We start from the raw sequence: 24,464 nt of genomic DNA on the forward strand, positions 1-24,464 counted from the left end.
CACACACACACACACACACACACACACACACACACACACACACACACACACACACACACACACACACACACACACACACACACACACTCACTCTCTCTCACGCATCTACTAGAGAAGGAAATTACCTAGAAACTGGACCACAAAAGAGTGAACTTGGCTACTACTATTCTCGTTTACACTGCAAGTCTTAATCCACAGATTTGATCTTCTGACCATATCCGTTTTTTAGCCAGTCTGTTTACATTAATTTCCACCGAAAAGTGATTGCTTTTAAAATGTGCATGGTACACCCTCGGGTTTTGAATGGCTGTGCTATTAAAATTATTTATATAATTCACGTCAAGTGGCTTTTATTATTTGTCAGCATGGACAATAGCTGTCATAGATGTTTTGCAGCACAAAATCTGACTGCACGGATAAAGATAGGAAAATAATGGTAATTAGGGGTTCAAGCGCATAGCGCTGAAACCCTATTGTAATTGTTATAATGGCCAAGGATCAGCAATCTCCAAGTAAAACTGATCATGCAGACCAAACTGTAGGTCTTAGAGACTTGAAACTTGGAGGGATGGTATTACTCACACCAAGGCCCAATCAGCCAGACAGGGGCGCTACAGCGATCAAAAGTACAAAATCACTCATAACTCTAAACAGTCAGTCGCAGGCTCAAGTGTCTTATGTCATTGGAATCCTTGATTGTGAGCTTGGTGAAATTTTCGAGTACTTTGGATTTTTTCTTTTGCGAACTAGTCCTAGGTTTTTTCACCCGATCGGAATATAAATAATTATCAAAAAAAGTTGAACTTTCGACTCACTGTCGCAAAGGGACATCAAAACGCTTGAAAAGGGCAGGGCCACTTGTGGTAAACACTTTAATGAGTTTTTTTTTTTTTTTTTTAACCAATTAACTTTGTTGAATCGAATCAATTTTTGTGTGTTCAGGTGATAAACAAGAAAGGTAACCGAGTCTTTTACTGCTCAGATTAAGGAAGCTATTAAAAAAAATATATATATATTGCCCAAATTTGCCCCAAAGGATGCTTGAGGGTTAAATTGATTACTGACCAAAACAAACGATTCGCAAAAAAAAAAAAAAATAAATAAATAAAAAAATTAAGATCAATGCATGCACATTGGCAGGATTTGCAAAATGAGTACATTGTTACAGCCCTGATATAGAAAAATATAAAACAAACGATTACAGTTCTTACTCTTTTTCAGAGAATTAGCCATAGACATAGCGCTTCAGAATTAGGGGTTGTAAGTGATAAACATCTGTTTTGTAAGGAAGAAGCTGAAATTTGTATATAACTCCTGAATGGAATGAGATATCTTTGTCAAACTCAGAACACATATGTGACCCTGGACCACAAAACCAGTCTTAAGTCACTGGGGTATATTTGTAGTAATAGCCAAAAATACATTGTATGGGTCAAAATTATTGATTTTTCTTTTATGTCAAAAATCATTAGGAAATTAAGTAAAGATCATGTTCCATGAAGATTTTTTGTAAAATTCCTACTGTAAACCTATCAAAATGTAATTTTTGATTAGTAATATGCATTGTTAAGAACTTAATTTGGACAACTTTAAAGGTGATTTTCTCAGTATTTTGATTTTTTTGCACCCTTAGATTCCAGATATTCCAATAGATGTATCTCGGTCAAATAGTGTCCTATCCTAACAAACCATATATCAATAGAAAGCTTATTTATTGAGCTTTCATATGATGTATATATATCTCAGTTTTGTAAAATTTTACCTTATGACTGGTTTTGTGGTCCAGGGTCACATATGTCATATGTGACCCTGGACCACAAAACCAGTCTTAAAGGGATAGTTCACCCAAAAATGAAAATTTGATGTTTATCTGCTTACCCCCAGGGCATCCAAGATGTAGATGACTTTGTTTCCTCAGCAGAACACAAACGAAGATTTTTAACAAAAACCAGTGCAGTCTGCCAGCCAAATAATAGAGGTGGATGGGCACCAAACCTTTAAAAGTAAACAAAAACATACACAGACAAATCCAAATTACACCCTGCGGCTCGTGACGCTACATTGATGTCCTAAGACACGAAACGATCGGTTTTAGTGAGAAACTGGACAGTATTTATATCACTTTTTACCTTTGATACACAGCCACATCCATCTGTCATGAGCACGAGCTTTGCATCCGGCTTGTTACCCTTGTATGCGCTCTGGCGTAGTATACGCAAACGCCGTAAGGGGAAATCGGTTAAAAGTCCCGGATGAGTTTGCGCAAGCAAATGTAATCTTTTAGCTTTAAATCGGTTTGAACAATCAGGATAAGCGCAAGTAATTACCATTTTGAATAGCCGCTATACCCACAGTCTGTGTGCACTGTGTAAACAATGAGTGTCGTATACACGCCACAGATCACTTCCGGCGTTTGCGTATACTACGCCAGAGCACGTTCACATGTAACGAGCCGAAAGCTAAACTCGTGCTCAGGAGAGATGGACTTGGCTGTGTATCAAAGGTAAAAAAATGATATAAATACTGTTCAGTTTCTCACAAAAACCGATCGTTTCGTGTCTTAGGACATCAGTGTATCGTCACGAGCCGCAGGGTGTAATTTGGATTTGTCTGTGTATGTTTTTCTTTCCTCTAAAGATTTGGTAACCATTGACTGCCATTATTTGACTGACAGACTACACCGGTTTTTGTTAAAAAATCTTTGTTTGTGTTCTGCTGAGGAAACAAAGTCACCTACATCTTGGATGCCCTGGGAGTAAGCAAATAAACATCACATTATAATTTTTGGGTGAACTATCCCTTTAAGTAGCACGGGTATATTTGTAGCAATAGCCAAAAATGCATTGTATGGGTCAAAATTAACGATTTTTCTTTTATGCCAAAAATCATTAGGATATCAAGTAAAGATCATGTTCCATGAAGATATTTTGTACATTTTCTACCATAAATATAAAAACTTGATTTTTGATTAGTAATATACATTGCTAAGAACTTCATTTTGACAACTTTTACAGCGATTTTCTCAATATTTAGATTTTTTTTGCACCCTCAGATTCCAGGTTTTCAAATAGTTGTATCTCAGACAAACATTGTACTATTTTAACAAACAATATCAATGGAAAGGTTATTTACTCAGCTTTCAGATGACGTAAGAATCTCAATTTCGACAAATTTACACTTATGTCACATATGTAAAAGCTCAATCTGAGGCCACAGGAACAAAATCGCAGAGCTTGGCCACTTGGTGGCGCTATAAGGGGGGGGGGGGAACAAAGTGCCACAAAGGTCTGTGAGAAATTTTAAAGAAATTGTCATTTTTCAAGGGCGTAAAACAATTGTACATTAAATGTTTTTTTGCACATACACATGATATTCCAGGCTTGTGCACAATTCAGAATTTCAGAATTGGCCGCCATTCAATTCATGAGTTGGAATTTGAATTGAATTGACTCAGCCCCACAGGAAGTTGAATTTGAATTGGAGTTGGAATGACAGGAAGTGGAATTTAATTCATGGCAATTCAAAGACATTCCACACAGTCATACAACAGAAAGAATGTGTTGAATCTCACATACAATTACATTAATTTTGTAATTTAATAGCATAATTTCATTACACATAACCCTCCTCAACCCTGCATACATTTTGCTCCAACATATAGATAATGATCAAATTCTTGAAATAAATTACTCCCTCAATGTTTGATTAGTTTTGTTCAAAATGGTATTTTCATTTCAAATTAATCAAACAACACAATGTAATCTGTACAAGTAGTTCAAACTAATATAATTTATAGAATATGTAATGAAATCATATCTGACATATATTGTAAAGCTTCATTGTTAAACACTTAACTTATGTATATGAATTTCTTTGAATTTGTATTGAATTGCAATTCTGCTTCATTTAATTCAAATTCGAATTGTAATTCTAGATCCTGTTTTTGACATCAATTCAAATTCAATTCAAGTTCAAGAACTGAACTGGAATTTAGCAGTCATTCTCAATTCAATTCTGAATTGTGCACAAGCCTGTGATATTCATATCATATGATAGAACTCCTCATTCCGGACAACTTTGCCTCTAGAACCACTGCTGTCGTTTAGAAAAGGGTCCTGTCCAAATTGACCCAAAATCCTATAAAGCCTAAAAGAAAACTGAAAACTTCATGAAACCTGGTGATTCGTGGCAAAGTCACCTGGCAACAGGTGATTGTAAACAAGCATGCAAAGTTTTAATGAGATTGGACCACAGCTGGTGCCGTAACAGTCATAACTGTTAAAAAAAACATATTATACTACAGGGCTGTTGAATGCTTGAATCTGATTGGCTGACGAACATTCTAATGGTGTGCATTATTTTCAGGGAAACGCACGGAGAACGTAGTTCCAGGCAGCACTTGACAGCATTACGCCTATATCGCTTCGCCACACGATTTCAGTTATTTCAAAGGTCCTTACAGCCCAAAACAGCAAAATATTTAAAACCCACAATGAAAGTGGCCAAACAAATAAATACAGTAAACCACAGGATAGAAACGACAGATTATTTTCATGTTTTTGCCACAAAATTAAGTTTCATTATGTACGGAAAGTACAACTGCATTAGTTTGCTGTCAAACGCTCAAAAGTCGTTGCTAGGTCTAAAATGACGCTTTGGAATTAGTAACGACGGCATTGGATGAGCTGCGTAAGAAATTAATTCTCACAATAGCATTTTAAGAGCAAAAAAATTGACAAATGTCCTAAAATATATCATCTTATCGATGTCTTGAGGTGTGGTAACCATAGTATAAGTGGAATAATTGACTTCAGTCCTTTGAATACTACGAAAATAATAACTCTGCTTTGCGTCGTGGCCACATCACCACTTTTCTAAGAATTCAACGGCCCGTCGTCAATTATTCCTTACTTATTCCATGGAATGTCTGGATACTGGATTCTGATTGGCTGGGAGGTATGCAGTAAAACCGTTTGATGCACAGATAGTTCCAAGTCAGTTTAATCACCGTTCTATGTTAATGCGCTACTTTAATTAATACACACAAACACACACAGAGCACTGTGATTCTTATTAATAAAATAGCCTAGATACGATCGCCGCATTACATTCCTCAGCAATAAGGTGGCAAAACCGCTGTTTTCTCTCTCTCTTTGCAGTATTTCATCTCTGTGAGATAATGTGCTGTAACTGATGAAAATAACTGTCATTTTAACCCATTCTTTCAAATACTGCGCTTTTGCAACTGACCATGGAATAAGTGGGATAATCAATGGCTTGCCATGCATTAAATGATTTTAAATGCACTTTGCAGAGGCGTCGTGCATTTAAAATATTTTAATGCACGGCAAACCGTTGATTATCCCTTCAAATTTCTATGGTAAATTACCTGGATTTCCCAAAAAATGCTTTTTTAACCCTCCTGTTACCCTAAAATCCGCTAACACCTTTTTCCCACTGGGGTCAATTTGACCCCAAATTTAAAACCTCTAGAATATGATATTTTTTTGCTAAAAGGTTAGTGTCAGGTAATTGATGTCTTTGTTGACTACTTAACAACACTCTGAAACACCCCCCAACTTTCACTGTCAAAAACCTGTGACAAAATCTCACTGACAGAAAACCTTTGCGTAGAGGCCATTTTCGATTGAGAGAGCAATTCAACTGACAGTGGTTCTCGCAATACTACAGGTATGGTTGTGTTAGTTTTATTTTTTATTTTTATTATACTTAACATATAAAATTATAGTGCATATTATAAAATCATAGCATGTTATAGTGACCTCAATATCACCCAAAACAAATGTGTGTAAATTTTTTATATTTCTTATGTTTTATACAGCTAAAAGAACCTGGGGTCAAATTGACCCCAAAGAACACCGATGTAACAAAAATGTGTACAGGGCATTGAACAAATAATATCATGTTAGTTTTATGTTTACCAAGTTTTCCCCATTAAATTAGGAAAAGTCATTCAATCTGAAGCAAAAAAAAAAAAAGTCAATTATATATGTACATACGTTAAACATTGAATGGGGTCAAATTGACCCCAAGGATAACAGGAGGGTTAAATCATTCATTTAGGTGGTTACAAGCTTGCTAAATAATGTCTTTTTTCATATTCACTTAAATGCCTTAAAGCCCTCAAACTCCAGTAATCGCTGCTTGCAGCTATATTTTTCAATTGTTATTTTATCCACAGCTTGTTAGATGTAGAATTCTTAAGTAAAATAAAATATCGCATTGAGATTCTATTGTTTGAATGAATTCGAACGAATTAACAAAAGAGAGAGAGAGAGAGAGAACATGTGAGCAAGTAGCCTAATAGTGAAGCTTGTTGGGTTAATTACAAAATCTTATCACATCATTGCTGAGAGATATAATGTAGCTTTTGATAGCGAAGCTGATGTGTTGATAACATTCACAAGACAGGGGTTGAAAACCAGCTCCTGAATTTTTCATAATTTCTTACCTATGTATAAAGTTCTCATCTCTAAAGTAACACTAAAACACTATCTTTATGCACGAAAGTGTCAACTCCGCATTGTGGTGGCTTGAAGATCTGAGGGAAACCACAGTCCACAGAACCACATCTGGAAGTGCCTCAGATCGGATCAGAAAAAATCTGATTTTTGTGTTTAACCATTGTGCAACAAATTCTGATCTGTGTCAGATGTGAGCAAAAAAAATCTGCCTTACTGTACTGCTGATGAAAAAAAACCTTTTCACATAGATTTATTTTTAGGTCGAAGACCAGATTGGACATAATGTCACCTTACGCAGACTATACATTTTTATTTGCCCCTTGTGCATGCACAATACACACACTTCTGGAGCTAATAAAGTCTAAAATAAACTTTATGCTGCTGTAATAACCAATACTGAGATATTAAAAGAGAAAGAACATGAAATGTACACATTTCATTTATCAGAGACATTTAGATTTAATTTACATACAAACTAATTAGTGAATATTAATTAACAGGACATTATCGACAAGTAAACCACCTTAAACAGAATATTAACACAAAGATGAACATAAATATTAGAAACTGTTTTAATTGCAAGCCTGCCTCTCAGTCAAACTCCAGTAGAACTGAATCAATATTAATATTTCACTTGGAAGATGATGCAAAAATATTCTTCTTGTGAGTGTCCACATTGTCATCATTCTGAGTGACTTGCATAACCTTTAAAGTGGGAAAATGAAATGGATTGCCCTTGGACAGTTACAAATCCAGTTTCAGCTAAAAAAAGTGCAACGGTAGCACAGTTCAACTTACTTGTTACAGCTAAAAAAATATTCTGAAAATATATATTAATACAACGTTCAGGGTCAGTAATATGTTTTTGAAAGTCTCTCATGCTCATAGGGGCTGCATTTATTTATATTTTAGCAACAATGTAGTAAAAATGTATATTGTAAAATAGTACTATATTAAAAAAAGTTTAAAACATTTACATTTTATTTTATAAATAAAAAAAATATAAAAAATTCAGCAGCCATTACCAGTCCTGATTGGCATTCTAATATGCTGATTTGCTGCTCAAAATTCCTTATTTAGCTGGAGAAATATTTTTGTAGAAACTGAAAAAAATTTTTTTTAGGTCTTACTGACGAACACATATTGTTAACAAATTAATTAATTACTTATTTTTGTAACACTATAAAAGACCATTGCCACCTTTCATCTATTCAATGTATCATTCTTGAAAAAAAAAAAAAAAAGTATTAATTATGGAAAAATGAATGGTAGTGTATCATACCAACTCAAATTTATAGATGCAAAAAATGTAGAATAATTGACTTTTCCTCAAGTTATCCCACGGTGAGTGCTACATCTAAATGTGTTACCTGACGCAGCGTCCGGGCCACCAGGCTCTCCAGAACTGGCCCTCTATCCTCATGAAGAAGATGAACTTCATCCAGGATGAGCAGTCGGACGATCTGAGACAAAGCCACGTCCCCCACACTCTTCCTGGTCACCACATCCCACTTCTCTGGAGTCGTCACCAACATCTACAACACAATACAGTCATTAGATGATTAAGGCCTTGCAAACATGTGCTGTGAAATTATCAGCAGCTTGTCCTGGTATTTGCCAGCAAAATGATTTTTCCAGTATACCGTCAGTCGCTTTGATACAAACTGTTCATTAAACATAACATAAACATACAGTATCTCACAAAAGTCAGTACACCCCTCACGTTTCAGCAACCACTTTAGTATATCTTCTCAAGGGACAATACTATAGAAATGAAACTTGGATATATTTTAGAATTAGGGGTGGGACGATACAGGTAACTCACGATTCAATTCTGTGACGATATGTGGCCCACGATAATAATATCACGATTCGCGATATCTACGATATTCAATATATTGGAAGAAATTTCATCAATGATATATCACGATATATGTGACTGAAAAAGAAAAAAATACCCATAATAAGGAAATCTTAAGCATTTATTAATGCCAACATTTTCAACACTGTGCAAAGAAATATGCATTTGCATAATAACTCACTGCCTCCTGGTCTTAAATGTAAACGCTGTACAGCTAGACAGATAAAAGTGCCTGAACATTAAAAAAACAACATGAACATTAACTAACATGTGTAAACCGTGATACTGAAACGTCAGTAGTAAGTTACTGTAAAGTGCTTTATGTTAACCTGGACAGTGGTCTCATCAAGGCATATTCTTCTTGAGGAGCACTAACGCCTGTTTCACACATACTCCGTCTGCAGTGCGTATGCAGTCCGTGTGCGATGCAGCAGCAGCACGGACTCGTTTTGCTTTCACACAGAACACGTTTTATAAACAGCGTATTATTCAATGCACTTGAATGCACTTGCACACCGCTTCTGGGACGTACTGCCGGACAGCAACCGCGTGCAGTGTGAACGCTCTAATCCGTTAACATGGGTGCGGAAAAAAATACTCAACGCATACGCACTGCAGACGGAGTATGTGTGAAACAGGCCAAACTGATCAGCATGCTCAACTAGCGGGTGCGTCTTTGTTTGGTTTTCGTTATTTTCCGCCATTTTTCTCACTTCTCTTTTTCTGCGCTTCTTCTCTGTTGTTGTTAGATAACTTGTGTTCTTCACTGGCCGCTGCTTCTGCCACTTTACCCCTATTTACTCGAACAGCGCCCCCCGCAAACAGAATGGTAGATATTGGGTAGTGACAGTGACACTGACGACGGGTAAATTAATAATTTTGTGTTGTAATAAAATATCGATATTGGCCGTTAGTGTATCGATTATTTATTGCGACAGAGAGCACAACAATATATTGCAATATCGATTTTTTTTCCCACCCCTATTTAGAATAGTCGATGTGCAGCTTATATAGCAGTATAGATTTACTGTCCTCTGAAAATTACCTAAGATACAGCCATTATTGTCAAAATAGCTGGCGACAAAAGTGAGTACACCCTAAGTGAACTTGTCCAAAGTGCCAATATTTTGTGTTAGCAGAAATTGTTATCTAGCACTGCCTTAATCATCCTGAGCATGGAATTGACCAGAGCTCCACAGTTTGTTGCTGGGATCCTCTTCCAGTCCTCTATAATGACATCACAGAGCTGCTAGACGTTAGACACATGGTGCTTCTCCACCTTATGCTTAAGGATGACACACAGGTGCTTAATAGGGTTCAGGTCAGGAGACATATTTGGCCACTCCATCACCTTCACCTTCATCTTCTTCAGCAAGGCAGTTGTCATCTTGATGGTGTCTGGTGGTGGACTGTCATTCAGCCTAGTTTCTGGAAGGAGGCATCATGTTCTGCTTCAGAATGCACAGTACACAATGGAATCCATGTTTCCCTCAACGAACTGCAGCTCCCCAGTACCAGCAGCACTCATGCAGCCCCAGATCATGACGCTACCATCACCATGCTGTGACTGTATCCAAGACACAATTTTCTTGGTACTCCTCACCAGGGCATCACCACACATGCTGGACACCATCTGAGCCAAACAAGTTTAAGTGTTATAGTCTCATCAGACCACAGGAATATAGTTCCAGTAATTCATGCTCCTGGACAGGTTGTCTTCAGCAAACTGTTTGTGGGCTTTCTTGTGAGCCAGCTTCAGATGAGGATTCCTTCTGGGACAAAACCTATGCAAACAGACGTGCTGCAGTGTGCGGCGTATGGTCTGAGCACTGACAAGCTGACCTTGTACTTCTGCAACCTTTAAAGCAATGCTGGCAGCACTCATGCATCTGTTTTTTGAAGCCAGGTTCTGCACCTGACACACAGACAGAGGACTCAACTTCGTTAATTGACCCTTGCAATGCCTGTTCCGAATGGAACCCATCTTGGAAGACCTCTGTATGACCCTGACCACTGTAGTGTAACTCGGTTTCAGGGTGTTACTGAACCTCTAATAGCCTTGGCCATCTTTGTGGAGAGCAACAATTCTAATTCTCAAATCCTCAGAGAGATCTTTGCCATGAGATGCCATGTTCAACATCCAGTGGTCAGTATGAGAGAAATGTACTTAAAGCACCACATTTTAACTGCTCTAATACAAGATACACAACTTTGTATGGTCCTGTCAAGCAGACAAAAACATAAACATGATGGATAGGACATGTGGCTTTGCATGGTTAAACAACATACTGCTGTTATCACCTAGGGTGTAGTCACTTTTGTTGCTAGCTATTTTGACAATAATTGCTGTATGTTGAGTTATTTTGAGAGGACAGTAAATCTATACTGCTATACAAGCTGTGCTTGTATACAAGTTTCATTTCTATAGTATTGTCCCTTGAGAAGATATACTAAAATGGTTGCTGAAATGTGAGGGGTGAAATTGTTCTATACACGCTAAACGATTTTCTGGAATTTCAACTATTAAAAGTCGTGCAAGGCCGACACATACTCAAGTGAATGAGATGCCTCTACCATCTGGATAACTGTAGGAACATTTTATGAGATTTCTACCATTTTCAGACATTCCCCATATGGCCAACATTCATCTAATGATAATATATGTGTGTTTCGTACACTGTATCTCTTTCCCCTTTCACTTGGATAACTTTTTTGTTTTGCATTAACAATAGCTTTACAAATGACTGGTGGAAACTAGGTCTGCGAGGAGCTAACTCTTAAGAAAAATGTCCTTTATATCTCCCTCGAGAGAATTACATGTGGTTTGTTTTTAAAAAAAGTAAATGAGAGCTTAAGGTATAGAAATATCTCGGCGTCAGTGCTTCCACCATCATCAGACAAACAAACAGAAAAGGCTATCATTCTTACGGATCCATTTTTGATTGTAAACTGCACTCATCTCCTGAACATAAAGGAGTTTCTATATCTCTAATGACTTATGTTTCAGACAAAATCTTTACTGTTCCCAATATATAGTTAATTTGGTTTGTTCACTAGTATTCTTGCCACTTGATGTTAAGTCTTCAGATTGTGTGGTCCTCAGCAACCTACTTACAATACTAGTTCAATTCCAGTTCCAAATTAAATAAATAATCACAGAAAATACAAAAAGCAGTTTAAATGGACTAAATCAAGTGACAAATGAAGTCATAAAGATTGGTCACATTAGCGTCAATGTGAACTAGTTGCATATACAATGATAAAGTTGATACTGATACAGTTTAACAATACTGTAGATGAGCATCCTATTCTGTTGCTGGCGTATTTGCAAGAAAAATTGACAACCTAATCACTGAGGTGATCTTTTAGTAGGGTTTGCTTTGATGTACCAGAGCCTCAGGCCAATGCATCACATCACCTCAAAAAATGTGCCCGACGTACAAAAGGGTGTTAGGCTACATTCACATAATCTGTCTTTGTGTATTTCGTTCATAGAAGGAAAAAAAGTGACTACATACACTGAAAACCGATCTTCATCTCTGTAAATGACTAAAACCCCACATTAAAATTCTAAGCATAATGTAAACAACGAGTATCCAGTGCAGAATGTCTATCACACAGTATGAAGTGAAAGACAACTTCCATTGTGCTTCCGTTCACTAAGAACAGGTGGACTCAAGTCATTCTCAACATGGGAGAAAATGTAATAATGAATATGCACTGCAATGTGGCCATATTTAGCACTATAAAATGCATTCTACACTCATAAAGTATAAGTCATTAGTTTTGAGTACAAAAACCTGTTCATCAAGGCTGACATTTGAAATACTCTTGTATCAATGATCACCTGGAGTAAGGAACACAAAACCAGGTTTCCTACATATGGATGATTTTAAATTTGGAAGAAGCTAGGAAATCCTTTTAACATAGATCCTCTAATGCTTCCTGTTACACCATAGAGTTTTCAAAATCATCTTGTGGGAGTCCTGTGGTGTGACGATGGCTTCACACAGCCATATTATGATCAAAGAATGCAATGCCGTTTCAAAAATATAATGCAATTTTGCACTAAAAGATGCACTCCCATACTACAATTACTGCTCCCCTATGATGTCCTCGTCTTCTTTTATATAATAATGCATCCAATTCAGACAACTCATCAAATTTATGAGAGGTTTTATGAACAAATCAAACACAGCATCTGTGCTGAATGCAATTTTCACATCACAAAACCCAGAATTTTAACTCACATACTAAAACACTACTAAAACATACTGTACTAAAATGCATGTAAAATGCATAACTGTATTAAATTCGGCCCACATACAGTGCCTTGCAAAATTATTCATACCGCTTCATTTTTTTTTCACATTTTGTTATGTTGCTGCCTTATGTTAAACTACTTTAAATTACTTTTTTTTTTTCTCCCCACATCAATCTACACTCCCTACTCCATAATGGCAAAGCAAAAAATAGTTTTTTAACATTGTGCAAATTTATTAAAAATAAAAAACTGAAAAGATCCCGTTGCATAAGTATTCATACCCTTATCTGGGACACTCGAAATTTAGCTCAGGAGCGTTCATATTGCTTCTAGATGTTACTACACTTCGAGTGGAGTTAAACTGTGGCAATGAGTATGGTTTAGAAAGGCACACACCTCTCAGAAAAGGTCTAACAGCTGAAAATGCATATCAGAGCAAAAACCAAGTCCTGAGGTCAAGATAACTGCCTGTAGAGCTCAGTGACAGACTTGCGTTAAGGCAGTGATCTAGGGAAAAGTTCAGAAAAAAATCTGTTGCATTGAAGGTTCACAGAAGCATGTAGCCTCCATTATCCATAATGGAAGACGACTGGAACAACTAGGACTCTAGAAAATGTCTGCCAGCCCCCATCCAAGCTGACAGAGCTTGAGAGGTGAAAAGGTGAGGCAAAGAATGGCAGATAATTGCCAAATGCAGATGTGCAAAGCTTGTCACATCATACCCAAAAAGACTTGAGGCTGTAAAGGTGCTTCAACTATGTACTGAGATAAGGGTATGAATACTTTTGCAATGTACTTATTTCAGTGTTTTATTTTTGAATAAATTTGTAACATTTGCAAATCTGGTTTTTGCTTTGTCATTATTATGGTGTATGGAGTGTAAATTGATGTGGGGGAAAAACTAATTTAAAGTAGTTTAACATAATACTGCAACAAAACAAGATGTGAAAAAAAATGCAGGTGTATGAATACTTTTGCAAGGCGCTGTATGTCTATTTATAATGATCTTCTCCATCATTCTTTATAGGTGCAATCTACATTGTCTAATTTACATAGAAAGGAGACATGCTTGCTCTGAAACACAATGATGCAGTGTTTGGGACTGACAACCGCATTTACTAAATAGTGTGACTTGCAAATTGCAACGAACATTTAGCAGGACACAGGGCAGATCCAATAATGTCTGTATAAATGAGTAAGGCTGCTACAATCAATGTACAGTCAATCAACCATCAAGCTACAAATTACTAAACAACAAGACAGCCAAGAGAAAGGAGAAAAAAAAGAGATAGAGACAAAATAAAGAGGCAGCCAGCAACAAGGAGTGGAAAGGATTTTTTGAAAATCACTTTTCAAAGTTCAGATGCCATTACAGAGATTTCCAAACATAGTACAACAGAAATCAAACAGAAAGCAATCTGAAATAAGGAATGAGGAATGATGAATGAAAAAAAATGTAGGGATGCAGTGGGTCAGATACAGCAAGGTGCAATTCTGCATCTTTTGGATGAAACAATGTTTTGAGCTTTGGCTCAAAGAGAGATTTTTGATTTGGTGAGGATGATTTTTGTGTGATGAACCTGATGTAGACTTCAGAATGGATACTCAGATTCATGATTGTTTTGAAAGGTTTGGAGACAGTTCTGTTACTATAAATGCAAATTTCAATGTCTTCTAAGGGCTAAAATCGCGATATATGTTTTAAGATTTACATAATGCATACAAGATGTTAAAGTACAAAACTGAAGGATGTCAGTGTATCTAAGTTGTGTATCTGTGTAGCAAAGCAGTGCTAACTGAGATCATGACAACTAATGATATGAACATGCTTATAGGTTGAGCAAAAAAAGAAAAACCAAGAACCGAACCTTGGGGGACACCTTGAGTTAGCGAAGCAGGACGGCATTTGTACTTCTTGATAGAAATAAAATATTGTCTATCAGTGAGGTTGGAAGAAAACCAGGTTTCTCTTGTGTGTTGACAGATAACAACAGTTCAGATTTAAGATTTAATGATTTAGAAAGAAGCTTGCTGCTTTTATTCAATTTGAACAAAACATTTGTTCAGCGTTTGACTGAATGACTGACAGACGATGCAGATATTAAGTACAACAGAACTAGAACATTTTTCCTGTTTATATCACTCTAGTTGTCTGTGTTCACAGCATTCTAGACAGGCTGTCAGTCTGTGCATTGCTCAGCATACACAATGGCTGATTCTGCTTGGTTTTTTCAAACTATTCCTGCTGACCTGACTAAAAACAGACACAACAACTGGTCATAAAGTGACTAAAATGTGTCTAAACTTGTGCCCAATATTAACCTTTTTTTTTTTTTTGTAAAGCAATAATTCACCCAAAACGAAAATTCTGTCATTGCTTACTCACCCTTGCTGGTCCCTATTGACTTCCATAGTATAGAAAAGGGGGAAAAATCTAAGCTATAAATCCATTTGGATTAATTTAAGTAAAAATGTGTTTTCTTTACCAAGAAAGCGGCAGGATGAAAACCACTATTTTTAGTTTCAAACTTTCACATAGTATCTTTAGGTTATAATAACATAAAAAATTCAAATCCAGATTTTTATTTTCAAAGATATATTATAAAAAAAAAATAAAAAAAAAATTGTTCCTAAAATGCAATAAATCCATCAGGGCTCTACGCTTTTTTTTCTTTGTAAGAGCACTTGTGCTCCTAACTTAAAGAAGTTTAGGAGCACAGTCAAAATTTTAGAAGCACCTTCTAATCAATAATCAAAAAAATCTGATAACGGTGATATTTGACTCCTTAAAGTGAATTAAATGGGAATTTGTTTTTTACCTTTGTAATGGCATTTTTCTAACTTTATTAAAAGTATGTCATATTTTATGTCACATTTCTGTAAAAAAAAAAAAAAGTATTTTATAAGCTTTTAACATTTCTAAATAAAACAACAGAATAAGAAGAATACGTTACCAATCAATTGAAATCAGTATTAACAACATTAATTTGTACTACAGGGGTGGCACAGAAGAACACAATAATGGCTTGTAGGTGTATTTTCATAAGTTTAATGAGGCTCAGAGGTGGCATGAGTGCAATCAAATTCATAAATTAATGTTGAGATTAATGTTTTAAATATAAAATGTTGAATACAGAAATATTAAATGATTTAAATAGCTGAAAAGAGGATTTAAAATGAAACTAAATCTGCCAGTAGGAGGCAGCAAGACACTAATTTAATTACTGAATCATATCATTAATTTGATTTGTTCAAACGGCTGATTCATTAAGGCAGCGGTACCCAATTCCAGTCCTCGCGACCCACCGCTCTGCACATTTTGTGTGTTTCACGCATCGCTTCCGACGTTTGTTCTATTCCAACGTTACTGCCCTTCGAAGTGGACATCACAGGATATTCCGCCATTATTCATTAGTTCGAAGCGAGCGTATGTGTTCAATTTGAAGGTCATTAAAGCGTGCGAGACGTAAATTTAAATGCACTTATGTCACACTTCTCTAGTAAGTTTCATCTGTGTGTGAAGACGCTACATGCGGTGGTGTAGCGCAAATATGTGAATGAATGTTTCGAAGTATAGTAAACACATTTCCCCCGCTTAGGGAGCAGGGAGCAATGAACACTTTGCAGGGACCATGTCAATCGGATCGCAGTTCCTGCACGGACCTCACTTCTAATGAGCTGGTTATCTGAATCAGGTGTGTTAACTAAGAGAGACATGCAAAATGTGCAGAGCGGTGGGGCGCGAGGACTGGAATTGGGAACCGCTGCATTAAGGGATAATGGCTACTCTCTCTACACTTTGTTTATGAAAGGATTTGTGAGATATGTCCATGATACATTACTCAATGTTGCAAACACACATAGAAACCTTTGAAGCTCCCCTCAGCGCAAACACAAATATGCTGATCGGGTAAGTCGCTCCTAAATATTTTTTCATAGTTGCACGTAGTAGTTTTCAGTCACAAATGCGAGTGCACTGTAAAGCCCTTAGATGCTCTCTTAAAATTTGGTAATGTGGTAGTATCTTCGGTTATAGAATTTGGTTCAGGAAGCTAACTGTGTTTTAACATGTGTATTTATCATACTCCAAACAGGAATGGCAGTCATGTTCTGCCGCTGTGTGAGGGAGGCTTGCAGTTTCACTGTCTCGCTGTTGTTATGCAGTGGGATGTTAGAACACAGAGAGGCATTTGGGCAACAATTCTGAAGGAGATGCTAGTGTCACTGTCTAGTCGTGTATGTAATCTAAGAGTTGGGAAACCATTCATTACAGGAAAAAAATGAGCCTGTAGACTATTCGTCTAGCTCTCTTGTGCTTACGTGAGACTTTAAATTAATTAGCCAAACACACAAAAAGTTTAATGACTACCCATAGATGTGCCGCCCACATGATGAGCCAGTTGTGGTTTGGTGACAACTAAATTACACAAATCTACAAGAAGATTTTCCATTGATGTCAGGCATCTTCAAGAGCGTAATCATTCAAGACACAAAATATGATTATTTTGACACCATTAACCAACATTTTACAGAAGAAATATACAACAATGCATAATTAATGGTCGGAGAGCTGTTTACCAACCTGTCTGTGAGTGTTGAAATTCCTATTAAACACTTTCAGTAAAAGCAGTTCATTAAATCCTCTCTCGTTTGCATTTAAATCAATCTGCCCAGCCATTAGAGACTGGCTTTGGAACGGAAAATGCACGTCTGCCGTTAATTAGACCGCCGCTAATCTAAATGGAAGCGCTGGCAAACAGGTAGCAGAGCTAAAGTGCTCATTTTAATTACAATACAAAGCCAGGAGGGTACAAAAAAACGACTTATTTTACTTCATATATGCCGACTTTGTTTTCGACAGCACACCAAACCCCTAGAGTATGATAATGTCAATCTTCTATGACGGTATCGCTCTACAGTCAACCTTTTTGGCATTGAGATTAAACGAACACATATGGCACAAAGCAGGCTTTTTATTGTACGCTAAAACGGCAATTACTGCAGACACGGTACCCGACAGATGAACCTCTAAAATTTATGTAACGGGTGGAATAATATTTATGTTTCGAGTGCGGTGCGGATCAGACGGTGGCATGCTGATAGGCAGCTGCTATCAAACGGTCCCGTGCTTGTGTTCACGCTCTGTCTGAAGACCATTTAAAGGCCCTTTCACACGGCAAGTGGTGGACAGAAGTAGGTATGCACTGAATGTTCGGTAAGCGAAAAGGGTGAATAAATTATACCGAACAATGACGTGACGCGATCAAATAGTGGCGCGCACTAATACAGCAAACATGTCAGCAGTGTGGAAGCATTTAAAACTGTCTGAAAGATGCAAAAATCATTACAAGCACCGACAGCGAGACACTGTTTAGTACCACATCGCATGTCTTTCGATGAGAAGAGAAAGGGCTGGTTACTGTATGAAGGCTGAAATCGCAAAATGGCCTTAAACCATTCGTAAATAAACTACAGAACGATATGTTGTCTAATACATGCACAAATTGTATTTAAAGCGCTGCACAAGCTCCTTAGCCAGGGTTCAAAGTCTAAAGCGAGAGGGAACCATGCGCTGAAACAGTGTGATAAGAATCATTCATAAATCTGCTGCTGTCAGCAAAAAGTAGTACTGAAACTTGCAGGATTTTGCCAAAATAAAAGTCAACATTTATAAATAACAGTATTGTAATTTTGTTGTTGTTCTGTAAAATCAAATAAAAAAAGTCAAAAATAATGATAACAATAATTACAACAGCTCTATTAATACATTTATTATAACATTCTACTTTGCTCAGCAAGGCTGCATTTATTTGTACATTAAAAACACATGCCTGATTCAAAAGGGGGTCTTCCAAATGGCCAAAGGATATTATTTGACTAACTTATTCATTTTAAGTTCAATTGTGCTTTGTTGGTAGGCTATAATGTGTACTAGTATGTAAAAATGTTCAGTGTTAAGTAAATATTTTTAAATTGTTGTTTTGTAATAGATTTTTTTCTTTGAAAAGCAATACAAAAAATTGTAAAATCAACTTTGGCTATTTAATTTATATAATGGTGAAAAAAAAACTAGTAAAATACATGGGGGACAAAACACAAAAAACATGTTCTGTAATTGCCCTTCAGCCCAGTGTTTTTTTTTTGTTTGTTTGTTTGTTTGTTTTGTTTTGTTTTTGTTCGGCTTCAGCCAAGAATTTTCAGGGCAGATAATGCCTCGGTTGCAAACAAGGTCACATTTGACTAAAAATATGGTAAAATACTAATATTGTGACATTTTCGACAATTGTAATATATTTTAAAATGTAATTAATTAACTAAGTTCAGCATCATAAGTTTAAGTCTTAAATGTCACATCCTTCAGAAATTATTCTAATATGCTGATTTGTTGCTCAGGATAATTGTACTGCATTTTTATGAACACACTAGTGTCAGTTATCAAACAGTTGTTCTACTTAAAGTGCCCCTATTATGCCTTTTCAAATATGCTATTTCATGTAGTGTGTCATGTAGCTGTATGTGAACATAAACTATCTGCAAAGTTGTGACGCCGACAGTGCACGGCAAATGAAGTTTTTGTCTAACAAAAAAAAGAGTCGGCTCACATTCGCCTAAACGAGTCGTCAGCAATTCGAATCTTTTTTCTGTAACGGCCACACGTCACGAGCTACACATTTGCGTAATGTCCGCCCACGTTCAATTTCGCAACAACTTGCCCGCCCACAAACAGTAGGCCTACCATTTTCACGTGGATTAACGTTACATCATGTCAAGAAGACGCCCTGCGAGTGAATTTGTTTTATATGCCCTTCCGAAAGATGAAACTACCAAGGATGAGTGGTTAACATTAATTTTTTCAACACCTCAGCAGTCCAATGCCAATCTTGTGTTGTGTTCGCGTCATTTTACTGATGACTGTTTTTCCAATCTTGGGGAGTAACGTTACAACGCGAGATTCACCAAACGCTTGGTTTTAAAAAATGGATCAGTGCCCAGTTTATTTGGACCGGCTTGCTCCTCTGAACTTCTACCTGTAAGTATGATTAATAATTGATGATTGTATTTTCTAGCGATCGTTCAAAATACGTCTTTGTGTACGTTATGGTGTGTAACAACCCCGCACATGTCTTGGTAACCGGCTAACTTGCGTTTCTGTAGTTCTGTTGTTCAGTTCAGCTGTGAGTGCAATGTAGTCTAAAAATTGTGATTGATGCAGCTTGACTGTCTGTCTGCCTTATTAGTTTAAGTAATGATAATGATAAACGATGGCTTAACGCAGTGTTATGGGTTGTACGTTACAGTGTTGAAGTTCACAACGTAGAGGTGTGCCCGGTTCGCTTACAAAAGCAAATTGCAAGCACTTCCCACAGTTATAATATGACACCCACTGAGAAACGTCCTGCTCCAGTCGTGCTTGCAAAACAGTTTCTTGTCTATGTGCCACTTCAACCGTTTCATCGTCAGACTCCGGCTCGAATTGATAGGGTAAAATCGAGGCTATCTTTTCTACGCATTAACAAGTCTCCACAGCTGTCATTCAGTTATGCCAATGGGCGTTTCGTTTTGCGCTGAAGCGGTAGACCAATCCAAAAGGACTGCACCATCTGACCAATCACAGCAGTGAGGGCTCACGGAAAGGAGGGGTTTAGAGAGACTGATTCTTCGAACTGCTTCAAACGAGTCGTTTACGAATCATTTAGAAACGGGGTAAAATTAAATCTAATTTTTGAGAAAACTAAAGTGTTTTTTGAACTTGCATACATGTAAACCTGTTTTAAGAGACTATTACAACAATATTAACTACCTTTAACATGGCATAATAGGGGCACTTTAATATTTATTCAGAAACCATGAATTATACTACCATTCAAATGTGTGTTTTTATTAAGCAAACATGCATTAAATTGATCAAAAATGACAGTAAAGGTAGTCCTGAAAAAAACAACAACAAAAATTAACACCGATAATAATAAGAACCATTAATAATAACTTTGCACCAATAACAATTGAGCAGCAAATCTGCATATCAGAATGATTTCTGAAGGATCATGTGACACTGCTTATATTTAAATCGAAAATAGTTATTTTAAATTTTTTAAATGTAAAAATACTTCACAGTACTGTACAACTAATCCGCTAGGGCCTATACTTGTAATAACATGATAATTAATGGAAGGCTGACTTTTCTATTTGCTGACATGACATTGTTAAATTCAGATGGTAAATATCATATATTATGTTGGGTGTCCATCGCCATGTTTAGAATGAAACCTATTTTAAAAACAGGCTATTAATCATATCATACAATAAAATATAATTTGTTGTTACTACTATAAATCTATGTTAAATTACTATGGGATCTCCTTCAATGCATTCAGAATATTTGCATTTTAAAATGATTTTGTTTCTGTATTTTAAAATATATGTTTTATTTTAACATATTTTAATGACAGTATATTTATTAAAACTGCATGCTTTTATTTATCAAAATAAGCAGAAAATAGTACAAACGTTGTTAAATTACTAATATGTGTATATATATATATATATATATATATACACATTAGCTAAAGTATTTGTATCAATACTGTGTGCCTTATACACCGTGCTGGAGACCCCTTTTGCCACCTCATACATTTTAGATTAGATTTTTAAACAAAATAAATGATTTATGTATGATTTATTTTTACACAAAATCTGTTGCTCCATAAATGTTCAATACAAACGTATATTTTTTTCCTGCAATCATGCACAGTGAAAAGCACTTTTTTTTTTTTCTTAGGATGTGCCTTTAGCCCTGTTGTACCCTATATCCTAAAAAGTTTACTAAAACAAGTCATCTCACCCTTAAGCTTTGGATGGCTTTGGTTCTGTTCTTTTTCCGTTGATTTTAATCAAATACTGCATTCTTTTTTTTTTTGTCTTAATCACAAGTACAAATTACAAAGTCAAATTTGGATTATACAAAAACAAAATAAAAATGTTGAAATGAAATAAAATCAAGCTAAAACCAAGAAAGAAGAAAAAAGCAAAGCTAAAAAAAGGAATAAACAAGTGTGGTTTAGATACGCAGCCCCGATCTCTGAAACAGCATGCATATGGGAGAGGGTGTGTGGCTTTATTGGGGATTGTGGGAAGAATGTTTACAGTGTATCTGCGCGGGCGGGCAGACAGCTCCTCGTTACCAGGTCTAGCCCGACGACAGGCCTCGTGTCTTAATTACCAAGCCGCCTGTGAAAATGCCTGTGTTGCGCGCAGGCTGCCGGTCTGTCGTTATGCTAAGCAGCAAATATTCACCTGCTTTAGACCTGTGCACACAAACACACCATTTCTGCTGCCGCTAAAACACTTGCCCTCCTCCCACAGTTTCCATGGCAACTGTCATCTCTTGGAGTGGGTGGTAGAGGGGAAAGTGGAGGGTTGTTTGCTGGTTGTGATGGCTTCTAGGCGTGCAATAACAACATATGACTTAGTCATGGCAGACGGTGTGCATCAACTTTACTGCTATGAGAAACACAACTGCTCCACTGTTCTTCTTCCAACTGTTAGCTCTGCCTGTTTAAGCCTGACCAGAATTAGCACTTGCTGTTTATTAGTTTCATAAGTTTTCAAGACATTACTGTTGGAAAAGGTTCAAAATATTTATATTATATGTAAATGTGCATAAACACAGTTTATTTATTAAAACATTCGTTTTTCAAGTTAAAGTTTCAATTGCATGGCTGATTGAACTGTAATATATATAAAATGTATATATTTTTTTTTACCTACCTATAATTAAAGTACCTAAATCACAGCTTTAAAGGGGTCATCGGATGCAAAACTCACTTTTACATATTGTTTGAACATTAATGTGTGTTGGCAGTTTGGGTACACAACCGCCCTACAATGATAAAAATCCACACAGTGGTATTTTTTTTAATCTTTAAAAGTAATATCTCCTTTTTAAAATCAGATCAGCATTCTAGAGGCCACTCCCACGATAGTTGATTGACATGAGCGCCTTGCCTTAGAGCTGAAACAGCCCGACTCCCATCGCCATTGTGTGACTAGTCTCAGCCTCAGACGTCACGCCCACGGAACGTTGGCTAAACGTCTGATGCATATGGTACACTTAACTGGAAACACTTCAGGAATGTCGAAGTCGTCATCTGATTAGTTGAATTTGACCGGATTTCCGGAACACGCGAGTGTCGCGTTTATTTTCGGTCTGCCAGGAAACAAAGCGCAGACTGGTTTACTCGGCGTTTTGCTAAAAGGTGCTTATGTAGACACTGTTGTTTTTAAACACATTTGCGACGTACGTGAACAAATTACTGACTTACTGCTTGTTCTCCCTCTTCTTCGTTAACTTTCAATGCTGGTTATTTCAATGCCTGACTTGTTGCACGCCAGTCTGTTGTTGTGGGGACATTTCTACGCCCCGAAACGTGACGCTGAACGAAACGAACTGTGATTGGTTGTTTGACATGTCGGTCAAACGGCCTTATGGGCGGGCCTTGGCCAATTAAAGCTGCCATGAATTCCAGACCTTCAGACGTCAATCTGAAGGTCTGGCTACGCGAGACTATTGTGTGACTCAGGTGCAGGGGAAGACAAGAATGTCTCAGATTGAGCGATTGAGGTGTTCTGTTGTTGGATGTAATAATGAACATAGCAGTAGTCATTTACTCCTGACATCTGAGCCGCTGAAGACGCAGAGGATTAACATTACTTTCGTTTTTGAAAAGAAAGCGCTGATCCCGATCTAAATATACGTCAATGTTCGTGCAAATCATTCGTGATGCAGCTTCACCCACAGCAAAAGTGAGTATAAAGTTTTTTTTATGCATCTTTGCAAATGGCCTTTCTTAATAATGTGCTAGTCAGCCATTTTCGCAGCTAAACGTGGCTAAATGCGGCTAAAGTAAACATTACGGCTCGTCATCCCACGGCAGAGAGGAGCTCATTGGCATTTAAAGGAACATGCAACAGAAGGTAAAAAGAGTTCCATTGAGAAATTTTAACTAAAGTATGTTATAGACTTCTCATTAAGACCCTAAACAATCATATCAACTTCATCCGATGACCACTTTAAAGCGGTCATGCCATGATTTTTATTTTTTTTTTGACATTTATTAGGCTCCATAAAAATATAGTACATTTGCAAATGTTATTTGTAAAATGAAGATCAAGTAATGAAATAAATTTCTGGTCATTTTAAAAACATAGCATTATAACTTCTTTAATCTTTACTAATTTCTAATATTATTTGCCCTCCAAGTGTGCATGATTCCAGCTTTATTAATTGAGCATTGCTACAGTGAAATATTACAGTGAGAGCAGGGCTTGAAATGAGCTGGTATGCAATTCTGCATCAGGCTTTGCACAGTACCAGGAATTATTATTACATACCGGTAGCTCTCATAAACTGCTGGTATTCTCTTCTGCCTACTCTTCTGGTTTGGACACTGGGTCTCTCTTTCTCTCATGCGCAGTTTAAATCATGATCGAATTAAGATATTGTGGTGCATCACAATGTATTGAATCAAGACATTTATATTGAGATGTGCAGTTGCTTGAAGCACTTTTTTCCAATTTCACAACAAATGACTTCACAGTCGAGTGCTGGAGCGTTTGTTCATAATGTGAAGACCAGGACCTTTTTTTTTCTTCTTCTTTTTTGATAGATGCTGAGAATCATGTGTATTTATGTGGTTCTACAACTGTTCTAATGTTTTACACTGGATTATTAAACGCAAATGTGACCCTGGACCACAAAACCAGTCATAAGGGTCCATTTTTTAAAATTGAAATTCATACATCATCTGAAGGTTTGTTAGGATAGGACAATATTTGGTCGAGATAAAACTATTTG

The 24,464-nt window shown here is 36.7% G+C and overlaps 1 protein-coding gene across 1 annotated transcript in view; it reads right to left on the reverse strand.

The window, feature by feature from the left end:
- Nucleotides 1-24,464, reverse strand: part of ascc3 (activating signal cointegrator 1 complex subunit 3) — a 299,957-nt gene that overhangs the window by 127,369 nt on the left and 148,124 nt on the right. The window contains exon 10 of the mRNA XM_073847875.1: nt 7,856-8,020. Coding sequence (XP_073703976.1) covers nt 7,856-8,020 — 165 coding nt within the window. The remainder of the gene's footprint in view (nt 1-7,855; nt 8,021-24,464) is intronic.

Source organism: Garra rufa, chromosome 9, assembly GCF_049309525.1.
Source record: "Garra rufa chromosome 9, GarRuf1.0, whole genome shotgun sequence".
Lineage (NCBI taxonomy): Eukaryota > Metazoa > Chordata > Actinopteri > Cypriniformes > Cyprinidae > Garra > Garra rufa.